Source organism: Ischnura elegans, chromosome 7 (genome assembly GCF_921293095.1).
Source record: "Ischnura elegans chromosome 7, ioIscEleg1.1, whole genome shotgun sequence".
NCBI classification, from domain to species: Eukaryota; Metazoa; Arthropoda; class Insecta; order Odonata; family Coenagrionidae; genus Ischnura; species Ischnura elegans.
The window spans coordinates 69,457,326-69,473,965 of NC_060252.1; the positions used below are offsets into that span (position 1 = coordinate 69,457,326).

The 16,640-nt window shown below is 37.0% G+C and overlaps 1 protein-coding gene across 1 annotated transcript; it reads left to right on the top strand.

Annotated features, from left to right (window-relative positions):
• The first annotated feature begins 525 nt into the window (after positions 1-525).
• LOC124162787 lies at positions 526-13,543 on the top strand. Its single transcript, XM_046539423.1, has 5 exons — positions 526-649; positions 5,725-5,982; positions 9,014-9,211; positions 12,022-12,270; positions 13,177-13,543. Exons 1-5 carry the CDS (start codon positions 590-592, stop codon positions 13,258-13,260), a joined length of 849 nt encoding a protein of 282 aa, XP_046395379.1. The 5' UTR covers positions 526-589; the 3' UTR covers positions 13,261-13,543.
• The last annotated feature ends 3,097 nt before the right edge of the window (positions 13,544-16,640 follow it).

The following is a 16,640-nucleotide window of genomic DNA, read 5'->3' on the forward strand; positions in this document are numbered from 1 at the left end:
ACAATAATGGTCCCTTAATATTATTGTGAGGTTTTGATTGCTTTGCATCGCTACAAAAGGTGTACCATTACTTTTAATATACAGAATGTCGAAAAACATTCAGCACGTACAATTTGCGAAATTTGTTCAATTTTGAGACCATTTATTTTGTAATGGTAGTAATAAATGAAAACCGGTAAGTGTTAAAAATACACTAATTTATTGGGAACAACAGTGCAAAGTTTCAGCTTAAGTACTAAAAAAAGAAAACAATTTTTAATGTTTTTACCAATTTTTTCGATTTCAACCCGCTGTGCGCCGTTCACTAAGCAGGTTTGACAGATTCCACGAAGCCACCGCTGCTTTCAAATGGGACAAAGGAAGGCATTGTCAGGCATAGTGGCTGTAAGAGGGAGAATAGGAAGAATGGGCACTGCGGCCAACTCACAGGGAATCGGTTAACGTGAGCTGACGGGAAAGCTAAGATAGTTTGCTTCTCCCCCGTCGCGGCTTGCCTTCACGCGTCAAGTTTTTTAATCGTTGCTGCGAAGATTAGATATCTGCCCGCCATACGTTTCCGCTTGAAGAGACGTCAGCTGTTCGTTTTGGAATGTCTTTGAGTGGAAAGTGTCGAAATGCCTGCGTCAACCTTTTGCTGTGCTCTGTTTTGGTAAGTTTGACCTCGGAATTATTGTGTTTGTTTGAGTTGTCCTTCTCCTGACCTGGTTTCCTTTCCCTACAGCTCCAGTGTTGCTTAAAAATAAATGAAGTGTTTTGGTCAATGTGTGAATGCCGGAGAGAGTATATCTGTGACGTGCCATTCCAATTCCCTTAAGAGTTTCCCAGAGAATGATATTGCAGTTTGCCTTCGGAATCATCCACCCGGATCCATGGAAATCCTTAGATGACGATATTTGTTGTAGCTTAATATGCTTTTGATTTCCTACCCCTTTTCTTGGGTACATATAAGTATACATTAATGCTTTGTTCGTATGCCCTTCATTGCCGCTATCCTTTCCCAAAACCCACTAGTAAAGCATGTTTACTAATTGGTAAAGGAAACATACGTATATACCTGTGCCTACCTAAATTATATGAAGCAGCTATTTGGTAGCTCATTAGCTCACTGATTTTTTTACTCTGCATGCATTTCATTATCACTTTGACAGTGCTGTGAGAAATTTCTGTACTTTGTTTATGTGTCAGGCAAGTCTGGTTTCCAATTCAAATACATATTATTTTCGTTGCAGTTTAATGCACGTCCTTGTAGTCATAAAACCCTTTCATTAAGCCAATATTATTATTATTTATAGTTTTTTTGGGCATATTCCTGGAAATTCGTTTTATGCATTATCTATTGCGATGTTTTTGTCATCACCAATGAAATGAAACTCTTACGTCGGTGAATATACTACCTAAGTTGTTTTTGCCTCTCGTAGTATTTGCACTCTTCCATTCTGAGGGTGTGATGCAGTATATAGCTTCCCGAGTTCAACTTATACGTTTCGGAAGAGTACCTACTAGTCACAATTCAGTAATACGCCTTATTTTACCAGGAACTCCTCGTGTGTGGTAGTCTGGTGGGTAGCGGGCTTTATTGCTGATCGAAGGCTCAGAAAGGAAGCGGCACCCCTACTTGGAGTGACTCGTTAATAACAGAAATATAGCGTTAAATATTGTCTCATTACAAATATTGAAATCCTAATCACTAATGTATACGACAGTATTTTTCTTTGTTCTTAGTTGCTGTATCAAGGATTCTTGGTTCTAAATATTTGGTATATGTATTGGTATGAAAATTATATCCCTGTGAGAGATTGTCTCGCGAATGACAGTAAGTTAGTGTTACATTTTCTCGCATTAATTTCGTTGGAAACTCAACGGCAATGGCTCTATTTTTCTTCTGTTATTGAGTTAGGTTTTGATGATTTTGATTTTAAAAATGCATATTTTATTTTTAATGAATTTGCTGACAATATATTCAGCATCAGTTTCGTGCACAAATTCCTCTATTAATAGTATGCCATTCCTTTTTTTAGTAGTGAGAATTATTAACCTTTGTTATTTTCTTTTTTTCTGCATTTTTTAAGAGAGCGATATTTTTGTATTTTTTGTTAAATTATATCTTGTTTGAGAACGAAGGAACATTCATTTACTAACATGTTGTGATTTTTATCCAAAGGAGGAATTTCATTTGAAAACATTTACCTCATTTCGTAAACTATGAGGACATTTTTCAAATATTGATGCTACGGTGTCGTAGTTGATTATACGTGAATTCACTTTGTGGAAGTTATGCATAGTAATAGTAACAGGCACTTTATACTACTTATACTAGTTATACTACATATACTACCTACACTCGGTAACCGGTTTCGACGTATTTTACGTCTACGTTGCTTAAATTTTTTTTGGAATATAATACGAGGCAAATTTTGAACCGTGTATTTTAAATACTTGTGGCAAGGGTAAAGAAATGGACTTCCTGGAAAATTTTGAAATAAAAATCATACTCAAAAGCATGCGTTTAGAAATTGCTTGATGACATTATACAGTGGCGGAAAAAATTATCACAAAGCTCATTGGCGTCTGAAAGCGGCCAGTTCAGGAACTACTTGTCTTCCAAAATTTTGCCCTCGTAATGCTCTCATACAGCCGGGAGTTTTAAAAGCTATATATCCCTTATATCGGGGAAATAATCACATCCGACGCACTTGTCACTCTTCCTCAGCATTTACCTTCCCCCTCCCTCAATGCCTTCCAGTTCCACACCGGGATCCCAATAGGCACTTGACATTCACCGCTCCAATCACCAACCCTCACCCTCCCTATCACCAACCATACCCTCCCTCCGTACCTACATTACCTACTTTCCCTACTCCTCGTGTGGCATAAAAAGAGCTCTGTATTCTATGGAGATGTAGTTGTGCGTGATAATGACGTAGAATACGTCGAAACCGGTTGCCTAATTAAACCAGTGTGGAAAGTACGAAGTGCCTTTTAGTATTACTGTTACTGTGATCATTTGCAGCCATTGATTCAATTATGTTAGTAATTAAAATAATAAAATACCACAATTATAGAAATACACATACTTATAATAATATATATTTATTTTACGGGTTAATAGAAAACCCTTTATATCTTCGTACATTGATTACAAGTACTCAAAGTAAAAAGAAAAGACACAGCGAAGGTATAAAGGAAAAACTTCAAAATAAAAATATCATGGCGATAGTAACAAAGGTAATAAGACCAATTTTAAATAAGGATATAAATATTACATTACATAAAAAAGGCATAACAGTCAAGAAACATTGCTTCTCACGCATATTTTGATGGTGCTTGAAGGGGAAGCAAAAAAGTCGATGTCCCTTGAGATTTCATTTGCATCTCTCATTGGCATGTAAAAAGAGTAATTATTCAGTAGATAAGGAACATAAAACAAATTACTCTGTCTGGTATTCACCAAAGGTGCTCTTAAAGGGAGAAATGATAATAATGTTGAGCACTTTATGTAATTGTTCAAAACATAATATAATATAGAAATATATTACGTGGCTCGTGACGTCATATCATTAAACACTTTTATGGCGCCAAACTATTTTAAGGCCTGTCCCGGCTGAAGCAACGCATAAATTGACCTCACAACCAACTCCGCAAATCGTTTTCGTCCATTCCTCCACCAAAGTGTTTTCAATTTCTGTGGCAGTTACGGACATTTAAGTTGGGTTGGAAATTTTAATTTTAAACTCTCAGTGAACGGTGAAATATCGTGAAAAATAATGTAAATCCCCCATTTATCTATCGCGAGGCTTTCAACGCCTGGACTTCGCTTTAATTTGTATTTATTTTATATTCCGGATTATCCCGATAAGTCTTGTACCTCAGAGCTCCAAAAAAACGGCTGTTTTGCCGTTAACTAAAACCTCGAGAAGATCACGAACACCCTCGAATTTGGCAAAGAATGGCTGAGGGTAAACTCGAACCCTCAGTAAAGGTTGGAGGAAGCTTCCAAACTGTCTCCACCGAGCCTGGCTACCATTCCTAAGGTTAGTCAAGGATGAAGTAATTCTTGAGGTTGCAGAAAAATAGGCTTGCTTTGCGTAAACAGGTCATTTTTAAATAGATAAGTATCCACTACCTTTCACTCACATTCAAAGTTATTCAACCCGAAGGCTGGTTTTGATAGATTATTGCAGGGGTCCCTAAACTATGGCCCGCGGGCTACATCCAGCCCGACACATAATTTCATCCGATCCGCCAAACAAAAACCTGTGTGTTGGCCTTGAAAAAAATAGTTATCGCACGGTTTGCATCGCTGAATTATTTAAAGCTGGGGAAATATTCAGAGATATGTGAAATCTAACTATCGAGCATATTTGTCTGATAATCATTTGAAATCTATTCTGACCATTGATTAATCTAATCTGGAACGTGATTTTTAATGATATTTTGAAATAAAAACGACAGTACCGTTCACACTAATTTGGTCGAATAAAACTAAAGGCAGGAATCTAGTTTACCCTGATTTTTTCCAATGACTTATTTTTTATAATACGGAAACATTGAGAACATTAACCGGAGGAAAACTGGAGAAACTTTTCTGCACCTGATACGCCGGGAAAACCTAAGATCATAGATATTTTTTTTATTTTTCCATGTTTAAACTCTAATTGTTGATGAAATGAAATGTCGCACTGATTTGTTTTTTTTTTTTTAATTTTTTATTCATTCGGCCTGTATAAATATGGGAAATATATAATATGGCCCTTGTATTGAAAAGTTTGGAAACCCCTGGGATATGGCATAGCTCAGCTCAGACTCGGCTACAGGCGTGTAAATTTCGTAGTGAAGGGGACTAGTTCCTTTCCTTGGGATACCTCGCACTTTGAGGAGTTAAGTTTAGGGAGGGTGGCCGAAGGCTTCATCCGGGCTTCAAACCTTTGGACTCCATGATCAGTAGCCAAGCGCTCTATCCACTAGACCACCTCGCTCCCATCTACCTTTATTATTATTTTTTTATAATATAGCTTAAAAATACCTTACATACAAACATGGGCACAGCCAATAGGGGGTAAAGGTAGCTGCAACCCCTGAAAGCGAAGTTACCTGAGGTTGCAAAAAACAGTACTGTAGCTCTACCCCAGTGGTGGGCATTTTTATTAGTTTTTTGTTATTTCTTAAAAACCAACCTTTGATGCATGGAGCAGGTGTTTGGTATCATTTTAAAGAAATAATTTTGATTCTTTTTCTTTTGTTTATGTAGAGTATTCATATGTCAGTAGCACTTTGTTAAAAAATGGTAAACTACGAATTTTCAAAAATCGGATGGCGTAATGTTACGCCCATGACACGCAAAGTGTTAACAAGAAATATATCCCTAACCTTTCACTCACTTTCTCAGTTTTTTTTGTTTTCATTATTGGGCACTTTTATGGATATGAATTTTCTCGAACCGTCTCTGTGACCTCACAAAACCATTCTGCAACGTGATGTGTGTACTGTGATGAATTTGTGAAATGTGACTTGATGCTTTCCCGGCGAATGATGTGGCTAAACTCTTCTAGGGGTTTCCACCAGGTTAAATCATACACATTAGGCAACATTTCGAGCTCCGGATCGGGGCTCATCCTCAGGGCTGCTGAATGTCGTTTTGTTTGTGGTATATTTGTCCCCGATATTTTGAATGTTTTTATTCTTTTTTTATGAAAGTTCCCTCAGCGTGATTTTTCGTGATTTCAGGCGTACAGCATCGCTGTGCTCATCACAACCTCGGTGTTTCTCGGTGAAATTCAGTCGAATATAGTCTTCGTGTCTGGAAATACTCAGGCCGGAGAAAGCAGTGACAATGGAAGTGGCTGCGAGAGACTCCAGAGCGCTCAGCTGTCGGGCAAGATCTTGGCCCCTCCGGCCGTCATGGTTTGCTCCAGCGCTCTCTCTCTACCGGCCGTGGCTTTTGGCATGTACGTGCTGTGGAAGAAATTCCGAATACTGTGGGCGGTGTGTATAATTTTAAAACGTTTTTTTTTTTAACTCACTCCTTTGTTTGTCATCTTGTCAAATCTTGCAACTCAATTTTAGCCCACTTCCCGACTGGCTATGAAGCTGAAGTTTTCGCGAAAACTCGGCACCAGTTGACAATGCAATATCCTGACACTTTTATCATGATTGGGAGTGTATCTCGATTTTTATTCAATATTTAAACGTAGATATGGTGATTAGCTTTTAAATGGCCACCAAAATCCGATGGCGGCGCGGTGATATTTTAAAGGAATGAGAATGAGAGTGGAGCCAAGTACGAAAAAAAGTGTCTAAATCAAAGTTCACTGGAAAGTTGATTCTATTTTTATTATTATTCTAGAAAACTATCCTTTGTTTACTATTGTATTCTACTCTTTTTAGTTCACGATAAAAACGATTTTTATATAAATCATTTTTATTTTGTATTATTTCCCTGTGGTGGGCTTAGCAATGTTCCATCGAAACTGAACTAGTCGATGCAAATACTTTTAGCATATATTTCTGGAAAAAAGTGTTGATTTTATTGCTTTATGAAATCGATTGATGTTAGATGGAAGTGATAAGAAATGGTATTAATGATAAGAGATGATATTAAAAGTCCAAGTTCTGGACGTCGGTGGAATACATATTTTTACTTGAGGGTTAGGTTATGTAGAAACCTTACCAACATTTCGATGTATTTTTACTGCATAGGCAAAAAAACCAAATGTGCACATAATTATGAAAGTGGTCTAAGTGATGCGTTTCTGGTTCAAAGATTTATTAACGAATTGGATTTCAAAAAATCAAAAATAATTTTTGGATTAAGGGACATTTTTATTCAAAATTTTATTAGTCTTCATAGATGGAAACTTATTATGAATGCGGAATTTTACGTGCATGTCATACGGAAATATTATTAAGTTTGAATGGACTTTGGCCATTTTCAAATTGAATAAATGTTTTATAAATTACTTACATAATAAACCATGAGTTTTGTTGTAAGCAGACATTTTAATGAAATAATTCATCAATATTTTTTATTATTTGAAAAAATAATCCATTTTTATCATTGCAAGGATTCAAGATTTTTAAAAGGCTCCTGAAAAATTCGAGGGTTGAACGGTAGTAAACGCATAGTATCTTTTTTTCTTTCGTTTCTGGTCTAGCGGTGGTGTATAATGAAAATAATTTGATATTTTAGTATATTTTTGTTTTCTTCTTGTTTGTGAAAGATCCAAAACGAATCACTTAACAAGTTTATAACAAATCTAATAAGGTTCATTTTTTCTAGAATCTCATTTGCAGCTAGGAGACAAATTCGCGCACGGTATTTTTTACTCTTCTTTTTTGTTGACTCTTCTAAAGATTTCGTTGGAATAAAATCCGGCAACAACTTTCGTTTTACCGAAAATATATTTCTTTTCTACACTTTTCTACTAATTTAAAATATTGCTCCAAGCTGCACAAGTAATTTTTTTTTCAATTCGTATCCACCCAAAATCGTGGTCATTCGATGGAAAGGAAGTACGAGACACCAATTTTTTTGGTCTATCGTTTCATATTATTTGATGGTTGAGTCATTTTCATACGTGTTTAACATTATGAGCATCCATTTTATTCCTTGGGATTATCTTTTGCTTTTATTTGGTCCTCTGCTAGACATAATCGTCACGATTTTTTGTGAGATGATGTTGGTACATGCATTGAAATACTCGATGGTACTTTCTGTGCACCTCTTGAAACTGTAGTTTCATTCCATGCATGCATCTTGACATTGTCATCGTAGTAATCATTGAAACCTTACATATTTACTAAACGTACATACATATTCCGTTTATGATGAGCTGATGGAACGAAGTTTTGAAGGCGGGATTTCATTTTGCAAATCTAATGAGCATCCATAACTTTTCTTGGAATGGTCTTTTGATTTTACCTGGTCCTCTGCTAGACAGTTCCTGACTGGTTTAGTGTTTTCGAAGTTAAAATTTAACTTTTCCTGCATCCTTGGTTTTTAGCTTCAGCGAATAGCATTTTTGGGATGTATTTTCGAGGTGCATGGAAATTTACACTTGATGCAAAAGTAAATAATTGCATGTATATCCACTCCTAAGGAAATTATTGGTTATTTTCCTCACATTTTTTTACATATTGGCTGTACATTTTACAAATATCTAAGTCAGGACTCGAATATTTTCTACCAGGGGGGTGACGAGCTCTGTTTAAGTGGTTACATGCTGGGAAACTTAAAATGCGTTATCGTACAGCTCTTTATCTTAATTTCATCTGTTTTTCGAGAGCCTTTTAATTAAGACTGACGCAGTTGGATTACTGTTGCAGCAATGAATAAACAATGAAAAACAATGAAGATAGGTTACGACTCATTTTTAGTTTTATCTCGATTCTCATGGCATAAAAAAGTTTATATAATTTTTTGTCTCGACAATATTTATTTTCTATATATAATAAGCATTTTTATTGCGTTCACCATAATGACCATTATTATATTAAGTATTCTGCCGATAAAGGTCGACTTCCGTGGTGTACTTGAGAAACATTCTGGCAGCCTCCCCTTCCTTCATGTACTTCCCTCTTCAACGACTTCAATAGGACCTACTCCCTTACATTTTATCTAAAAATCCTACTCTCTTCCTTCCTCCCCCTCGTTTACCCAGCATTCTACCCTCAACAACTGTTTTCAACATACCCTCCCCGCTAAGTACTCGCTCCATCCATACCTTCTCTCTCCTTCGCATCTCATCTAAAAGCTGCCTCCCTTCATCCACCATCTCCACCACTTCGTTCATCCACTTAAAATTAATTCCTATGGCCATGATTTATCATGACCCCAGGAATGAATTTCAATTGTTTTGCAATTTCCCGACAATAGAGCTTGAAAAAATTAATTTTTTAGTCAGAAAACGGAATTGTTAAAAATAATAATGGAATTTCGTTGATTTATCGGCGAGAGACTACCGCTTTGAGACATTAATTAATTTCCGCTTTTTCACGTTTGGTTTACTCATGACAGTTCGTCCTACTTCTTGGCATCCTGATTTTCGTGGAACTCGCCACCACGGCATGGATGTTTTCAGCGAACTCCCAATATCGCCCGTCCATAGAGGAAATACTCGGCAAATCTTTCGACGCCCTGGAGCCATGGGAGTTCGACCCATCATCGAAGGATGCTACTGGCAGCTGCAGTTTTTGGAACGATTTACAAGAGAAGGTAAGGCTAAAATTACCATTTACATCTTCGTTTGTAATTGTCGCTGATAGTGCAGCTTGCAACAATCGCAAGAACACGTTGGAAAAAGCACCTTACAATGGAAAGTATCTGGGGTTGTATTTTTTTCTTTTTGAAAGTCATCTCCTACACCGCGACATCATTCGCCTCGGGAAACATTTGAGTAAAATATTTAAACGATGGCAGTAATACTTGAAGCATAAAAATTTATTGAAATCCTTTGCTATATTTATACAGTTGCTTTCAATGATACAATTGATTGATGAAGCTAAGGCAGCGTTTCTTCCGTTCACCCTTAAACTAAAGTCCCTCTAATTGCTAATTATGATTCGGTCCGTAAGTAGAGCTCTGAAGTGTAGGATTAACGACATAACCTTTTATTAGTAGGTTTAACGGGGATGGGTAATAATGGCCAACTTTCAACTAGTGCTGGCTTCCGGACGATATGTCGGAAAATAATTCTTATAGGTGGGATTTGTAGGATATGATGTATTGAATGTATGCTTGTGTATTTAGGTACACCTAATTTTGTCTTAGTAGTTTTATTATACGAAAAGTTTCTATTTTTTGAGTGATATATAAAAACGTAAAAAGTACTATCAAAAAACCTTAGTTCCATTCTTATTCCATATGAAGTCAGAAATTTTGTTCCCAAAAGAATAATTTTGAACGAGCAGCTCAAAAGCATATCGCACGGAGGAAATGAAAACCGTTCCCAAAATTTCTTAGCAAGGGTCTTATCGATTCTTATTCATACTACCACGTGGGATATTGATTTTTCAGTAGCATTGCTGTCATTTAAATATAAGAATTTAATGGGAAAAATAAAAAAAGACAATTAAATGGCCCAAGAAGTAAGTATATTTAAAAAAATAACGAATCAGTATTATAGTATAGCCTTAGCTTTAATAAAAAAATAAATACTTCAACTATTTCGGACATACGTTGTTGACTTAATAATGTACAATGCACAATGCTCAGATGCTTGTATGCCCCAAGGGTATAGTCTATTTTCAAAATGTTTATCTTACTGGAATCGATTGAATTGGAATCGACTTTAGGCGATCGATTCTCGATTCCATTTCCGAGAATTGGTAGAATCGGGAACCGGCATTTGGTATCGACACTTAGTCCTCGGAGGTCACATTAACTGGACTATCACGCACCGCGGGCAAAGACCTTGGTGGGCCCCAAAATGATGTGCCGCTGTACTTTGCGAATTTATATATGGACTTTAGTGCATGCTATAATAATGAATTATGCGTCATTTTAAAGAAAATTTTATTCTAAATTCTGATTTATTTTTTGTTTTATGACAAAGTAAAAATGTAGAAACGCCAGAGCAATAAATGACTCCGCGCACCGTAAAATTACCGTTTTGTCAATTTCATGAGCTTTGTAACTCAACACAGGAAAAACTACTATGTTCACAGCAATCATCTTCCACTACTAGTTGCATACATCACTGTAGATCAACAAAATGGCTTTTGCGTATTTTTGCTAGTAGTGTTACTGTCGGCGAACTCCGGAAGGCTAATTGTCCATAATGAAGTAATTCGTTGTATATCACCAACTAAACCGGTGGAAATCCTGAGAAGACTTCAGGTAATTGTCCATTGTTTACGAAGGAGCGTTCACATCAGCCGAATATTGCTGGTTCCTACCATCGATATAACTCTAAAAAGGTGAATGTTCACTGTTCAGTAAACGCATTGCAATGGGGTCGTTTTTTCAGTTTGAAATTTTAATCCGTTAAAATAACTCTGTGGATGGAGAACAGATAAATTGCGAGGAAGAAAAGTCTTTCTCCGCCATCCGTTTTATTTTATATGACTTCTTTATATCGAGTATTTTGGAGCTTGAATACTTCAAGCGGGTTATAATTGGTAAAAAGACACGTTTATGCCAAGTGTGTTTAGTTATGTGTCCATCAGTGGTTTAAATAGAGAAAAAGTCACTTAAATTGTCGTTTGAATGGATAGAATAGACGGAGAAAACGCTTATTCACCTTTAACAAAGCTTTACGTCACCTTGGTGACCACTTCAATGACGATGATGAAAGCGTCAAGAGATATTTTTAATTGAAGGATACACTTAATGGAGAGCAATGTAACAGAATATACCGATTAACATTCAGCTTTATCACTGAAATGAGTTACACCGTGAAAGTTTTTCGTTAGTTACTGACGTCATTCAAGTTCCGGTTCATTGACTATTTGTGGGAGAATGTTTCATTGTGGGAAAGAATCGCAAACAATCGTGGACACAATATGAAACAAAGCGAGGTCGACGTGCGCGGATGAGTAGTTGCCGAGAAGCGGTGTTCGGACTGAGTTCGTGACGTTATTAACTTACTATTTTTAGCCAGGAATAGCTCGAGAGGGAAGCCAAGGATCGAAACGCGGGAAAAATCTTGTCTCTTTGTTTATCGAACCAATAAGACCAACATTTTAAAAATCATGGTTTCAAAAATTCGTTAACCTTTTAATTTCAGGGTTGATAAAATTGCGTGCTCCAAATGATGCAGCGTTTCTTCCGTCGGCTTTCAAATTACAGTTGCTCTGATTTCCAGTTGCGATATGGACCGTAACTATATCCGTAGAGTGTATATTAATTGGTTTTACGGGGACGGTAAATAATGGTAAAATTTCAACTGGTGCTGGCTCCCGAGCGATTGGGTGGACATTTGATTTTTCATTGACTTTTAATTAAATTTTAAGTTTTAAAGAGCCTATTTAGTAAAATTTCTGGGAATCGAGAATCCAGAATTTGACTAATTTTCACTTTTACAGATGGACTGTTGCGGTGTGGCTGGTCCACTAGACTACTCATACAAAATAGGAATTCTGCCCTCTTCCTGTTGTAAAAGTGCCAATGGTCAAGCTACAAGGAGCAAATCGGCGAATACATCCGAAGATTCCTGGTTCTGTGCGGATAACACTGTCGTCAGGCATGTTGGCTGTGCTGACGCCCTCGCGCGGTACATCGAGGAGAGACTGTACCCACTTGGCTTCTTCGAAGTCATCGATATACTTTTGAAGGTGCATTATTCTATTCCATCCTGAGGGGATTGCTGTTAATTAAGGCCGCTACACACGATGAATGACCATGCGAATGAAATAATTCACAGTGTACAACGGAAAAATTCGCGAATGAACCGTCATGCGCATGATCATTGAATGGATATTAGAACCTGTTCTATTTTTGCTCGCATGATCCGGTGAATGATGGCAGTGCGAATGATTTCATTCGCATGATCATTCACCGTGTATACTCCATAATGTCCTTTTATAGTCTGTTTTGCAATTCAGCGTCATGTAGAAAATTTCCTTAACCATCTAATTATATGATTTGCGCTGCCCAAAATTCCTTTTTGAAGTAATGGTTGAATGTACATTTGGTGGATATAATTTTTCAAGTACCACAAGCACGGTAAAATGTATGGATAGTAAAGAAAAGAAAACACTTATGAAAATGAAGGAAACTTGAAGTTTTTAAAAGCCACCAACACCAGCACTAATGAGAGAATGAGAATATTAATAGAAATCTCCGAGTGATTCTGAATGAGATTACATAGTTGATTCGTTTAATTTTGGCAGCGTTCCGTCGAGGCAATATGGTAAAGATTATAATTCAGTTTTGCATAAATTCACTTGCTTTGAATGATTCCGACCCAGGTTTGGACTCGGTGCTACCTGCTAAATTTTTAAAATGTCTAATGTAAATAATGTTATATATCTTGTAATTTCACTATGTTGTACCAAGTCCATCAATTCGAGGCGGCAAGTGAAAAATGTGTAGTTGGGATACAGCGATTAGGTTTTGCCGTCCATTTCTGATTCGCAAGCCTACATCGGACGTCTTTCGTCTGAACGTGAAGACATCACGTGGAAAATGAGAATAATTGAAACAGTTTGTTTTCTTTCCTTTTTCTCTTCGATTCGCAGGTGTTCATGGTATCCATGTGCCTGTTCCTCTCCTTGTCGCGAAAATTGGAAGGTCGTCACCTACTCTTCATGTCATCGTCGTGAGAGCTTTCCACAGGAACATGAAATAGCTATAGAGTAATTTCCTGTAATCTTTCAGCGATAAAATCCTACGTTCCTGAGTACATCTGAATATATTTAACACTTTGTATTTTATCACCCTATTTAGCAGTGAATAATAAATACCTAAACAATTCTCAATCGCAGAAATAATCTTGATGGATACTTATTTCTGTGCCCAGATAGGAACAAATGCTGGGCTATTTTTTCTCAAGAGATATTATAGAATGGATGTATTATTTGAAATATACCCGCATTTTTTAAATAAGTTATAGTTTTTTTTGCACTTATTTTCCTCTTATTTTTATATGTAATGGAGCATGTTATTAAATTGATTATGCCAAAGAACCAATTCATTGCAAATATGCTTTGTGAACGTCGTCCTAATGTGACACACGTACACATTTCTAGCATTTGCCGCGGAAGCCGTGTCATAAAGTGATCCTTTTACAGGAGGTGATTATGTCAGTTAGATATCGTGAGATTAGGCTCGATCCCCTCACTCTAGTCTCACGTGAGATTGTTCAAATGCGTATTTTCAGGATAAATACGTCTATCAATGATTCATTGCGTTAGATATATTAAGGAAAAAACAATTATTTTTCATTGTTTTTATTTAAGATTAACTAAGACTAGTATTAAAGATTGCTAAGATCGTAGTCTATGATCACATTTTACATTGTTTCTTGCGGAAAAAAATACGTAATACTTGCCAGGACCCCCCCCTGTCCCACACGTGAAAATCGGGATGACTCCCTCCTCCCCCTAAACGCCTCACGTAATTAATGGGTTCCCCCAAAAGCAGAAATGATTACTTTATGACACGGCTTACGCGGCGGATGTTATAAATGTGTTTGTAAGCAATATAAACTTTGATAAAATAAACTTTTTCCGGGTCTTACCGCGTAGTGCAGGTTATCTCCCGACGTTTCATGACCCCAGGTGGTCGCTTTTTCAAATGTGATTGGGCTGCTTCCGGTATGGGTTTAAATATATACTCTTCAGGTTGGTGGATTGGATGCGGTAGGAGGAATGAGGTTATGAGGAGGGGAAAGAGGTTATGCAAGAGTCTGTTAAAAATGAGCATCCAGGAATTGCTCATTTGGAGTCACCCCCGCAGAGTTGACCGTCACCCCTGTTGAAATAGTGTTTTTGTTTTTGGGTTTCTATCGCTTCTCGTGTGAGTGAATAGTTTGATCTGGATTGTAGCTTTTCCTCACCGTAAATAGCAACACTACAGATCAAACTCTTCATTTATCTTTTCTTTATGTAAGAGTTTAAAGAAATGGTTAATTAAGAGTTTGATCTGGAGTTGTAACTCTTTACGGCGCAGAAACGTTGACACTAAGGAATGGAGGACGAGAGAAGACTTGAAGCGTTCAAGACGTGGGTGTGGAGAAGAATGGAGAAGATAAATAGGTCAGAGAGGAAGAGGAACGACTAAGTGTTGGGCATGGTAGGTGAGGAGAGGCAGCTTTTAGATGAGATATGGAGGAGACAGAAAGTATGAATGGAGCGATTACTTAGTGGGGAGGGGATGTTGAAAACAGTGTTATTGTTTAGAATGTTAGGTAAGCGAGGGAGAGGAAGGGAAAGAAAAGGATTTTTAGTTGGAATGAAAAGGAGTAGACCTTCATCTGCATTGAAGAGGGAAATGCTTGAAGGATGGGGAGGCTCCCAGTATGCTTCATTAGAACTACATGAAAACGTAGTAAAATAGACAGGATACTTAAATAATAATCGCTTCTTGAAGCAGACGTGGTTTAAAATCCGTCGACCCTGGCGAGAACGTAAGCCTGAATTGCACCATCATTTGTTTCATCCCTCTCAGTGATCAATCGAGCGATCACTATTCGGGACCGTAAATGTGATCGCGGGAGTGATCATTTTTCTGAATTACACGGGTCGCTTTATGCATCATTTCCCATATCACAGCTCTATGTCATTACCTTTGTCGTTCCCACGATTGTGAAACGTTGACCTGAAAACGCTCCATACGGGCATGCGTTCTGATTGGCTGATATGGGGTTTTAGTGACGGTTTCAGCGACGGAAAAAGCGGCCAGACGAGTGATGAATGATGGGAATCCTCATCATTGGCGTGATCGCGAAAACAATTGCGCGCGATGATCATTTCCGAGTGATCTTATGAGAAAATGACGAAAACAATGATCGTGTGATTCGGGCTTTAGATTACGTGAGGCGTTCAGGGGGTGGAGAGGTGTCAAGCCGATTCTCACCCAATCTCATGTTGGGAAGAGAGGTCCTGGCAAGTATCAAGACTAGAAGTGAGAGTAAGCCACTAACTTAACTATTTAGCGGTTTAATTCCGTTAACATTCTTAAGTTAATGTAGTGTAATTAAAGCATTACATTTTCAATGCATAAATAAAACATTTCTTTTAATAAATTTTTGAAAGTATACATACTATGACCACAGCTTCAACGTATCTTAAGCTATTCAAATACAATAAAATTAATATATTTTATAAAAAAATTAGAAAGATTAGATGAATTGTAATTGAATTTGATTGCAAAAGTTGAATTATAATAGAATTTAAACGAAAAAAACGAAATAAACACGCAGTTTGTGGATGAATGTGAGTCTTCTAGACTGCGATCTTAGTAATCTTTAATATTAGTCGTAACTAATCTTAAATAAAAATAATTTAAGAAATTTTTAAATAAATGAATGATTAGTGTATGTGCACAAGTCATGTACGTATGTATGTATGAAGTTAGATAAATGCATTTACACTGAAAATACGCAATGTGAACAATCTTACGTGAGATTAGAGGGGTCGAGCTAAATTCATGATATCTCACAATGTAGGAGAGGGCCAGATAGCCTAAGATAGCCAAATTCACTTGGATTGTTTACATGAGGAAGAAAAACCGTTACATTACCATTTTGACGGCAATGTAATACGTTTCTAACTTCATTGTAGGTGTCAATTCTTTGAATCAGGGTGAAGTTGAAAAATAAATACTCAGAAAATACAAATAATATCAAATTTATCTTCAGTGGCATAAGTCTTGATGAGTAACATACAAAAACACCAGACCCGGGTTAGGTCGATAATGATATCAGACATAAGTATTGCAGCAGATTCTTTGACCAAATTATCTGTGAAAAGAGTGAAGGAAAGATAGCAAATCTTTTTTCGGCTGATAAATCATTCGCTAACAATGGACGATATTTGTATGAAATCTCAACAAAGTTCTGTGATGTTTATTTTGCAGATAATCTGGTCAAAGTCTAAATCTCTGGCCATGTTACATCTTTAGTCACCATTAATATAACATGTGTAACTTTAATTTTTAAGTACGATGCTGCTTTGACTGGTAGTAACTGCATGTGCTTCTG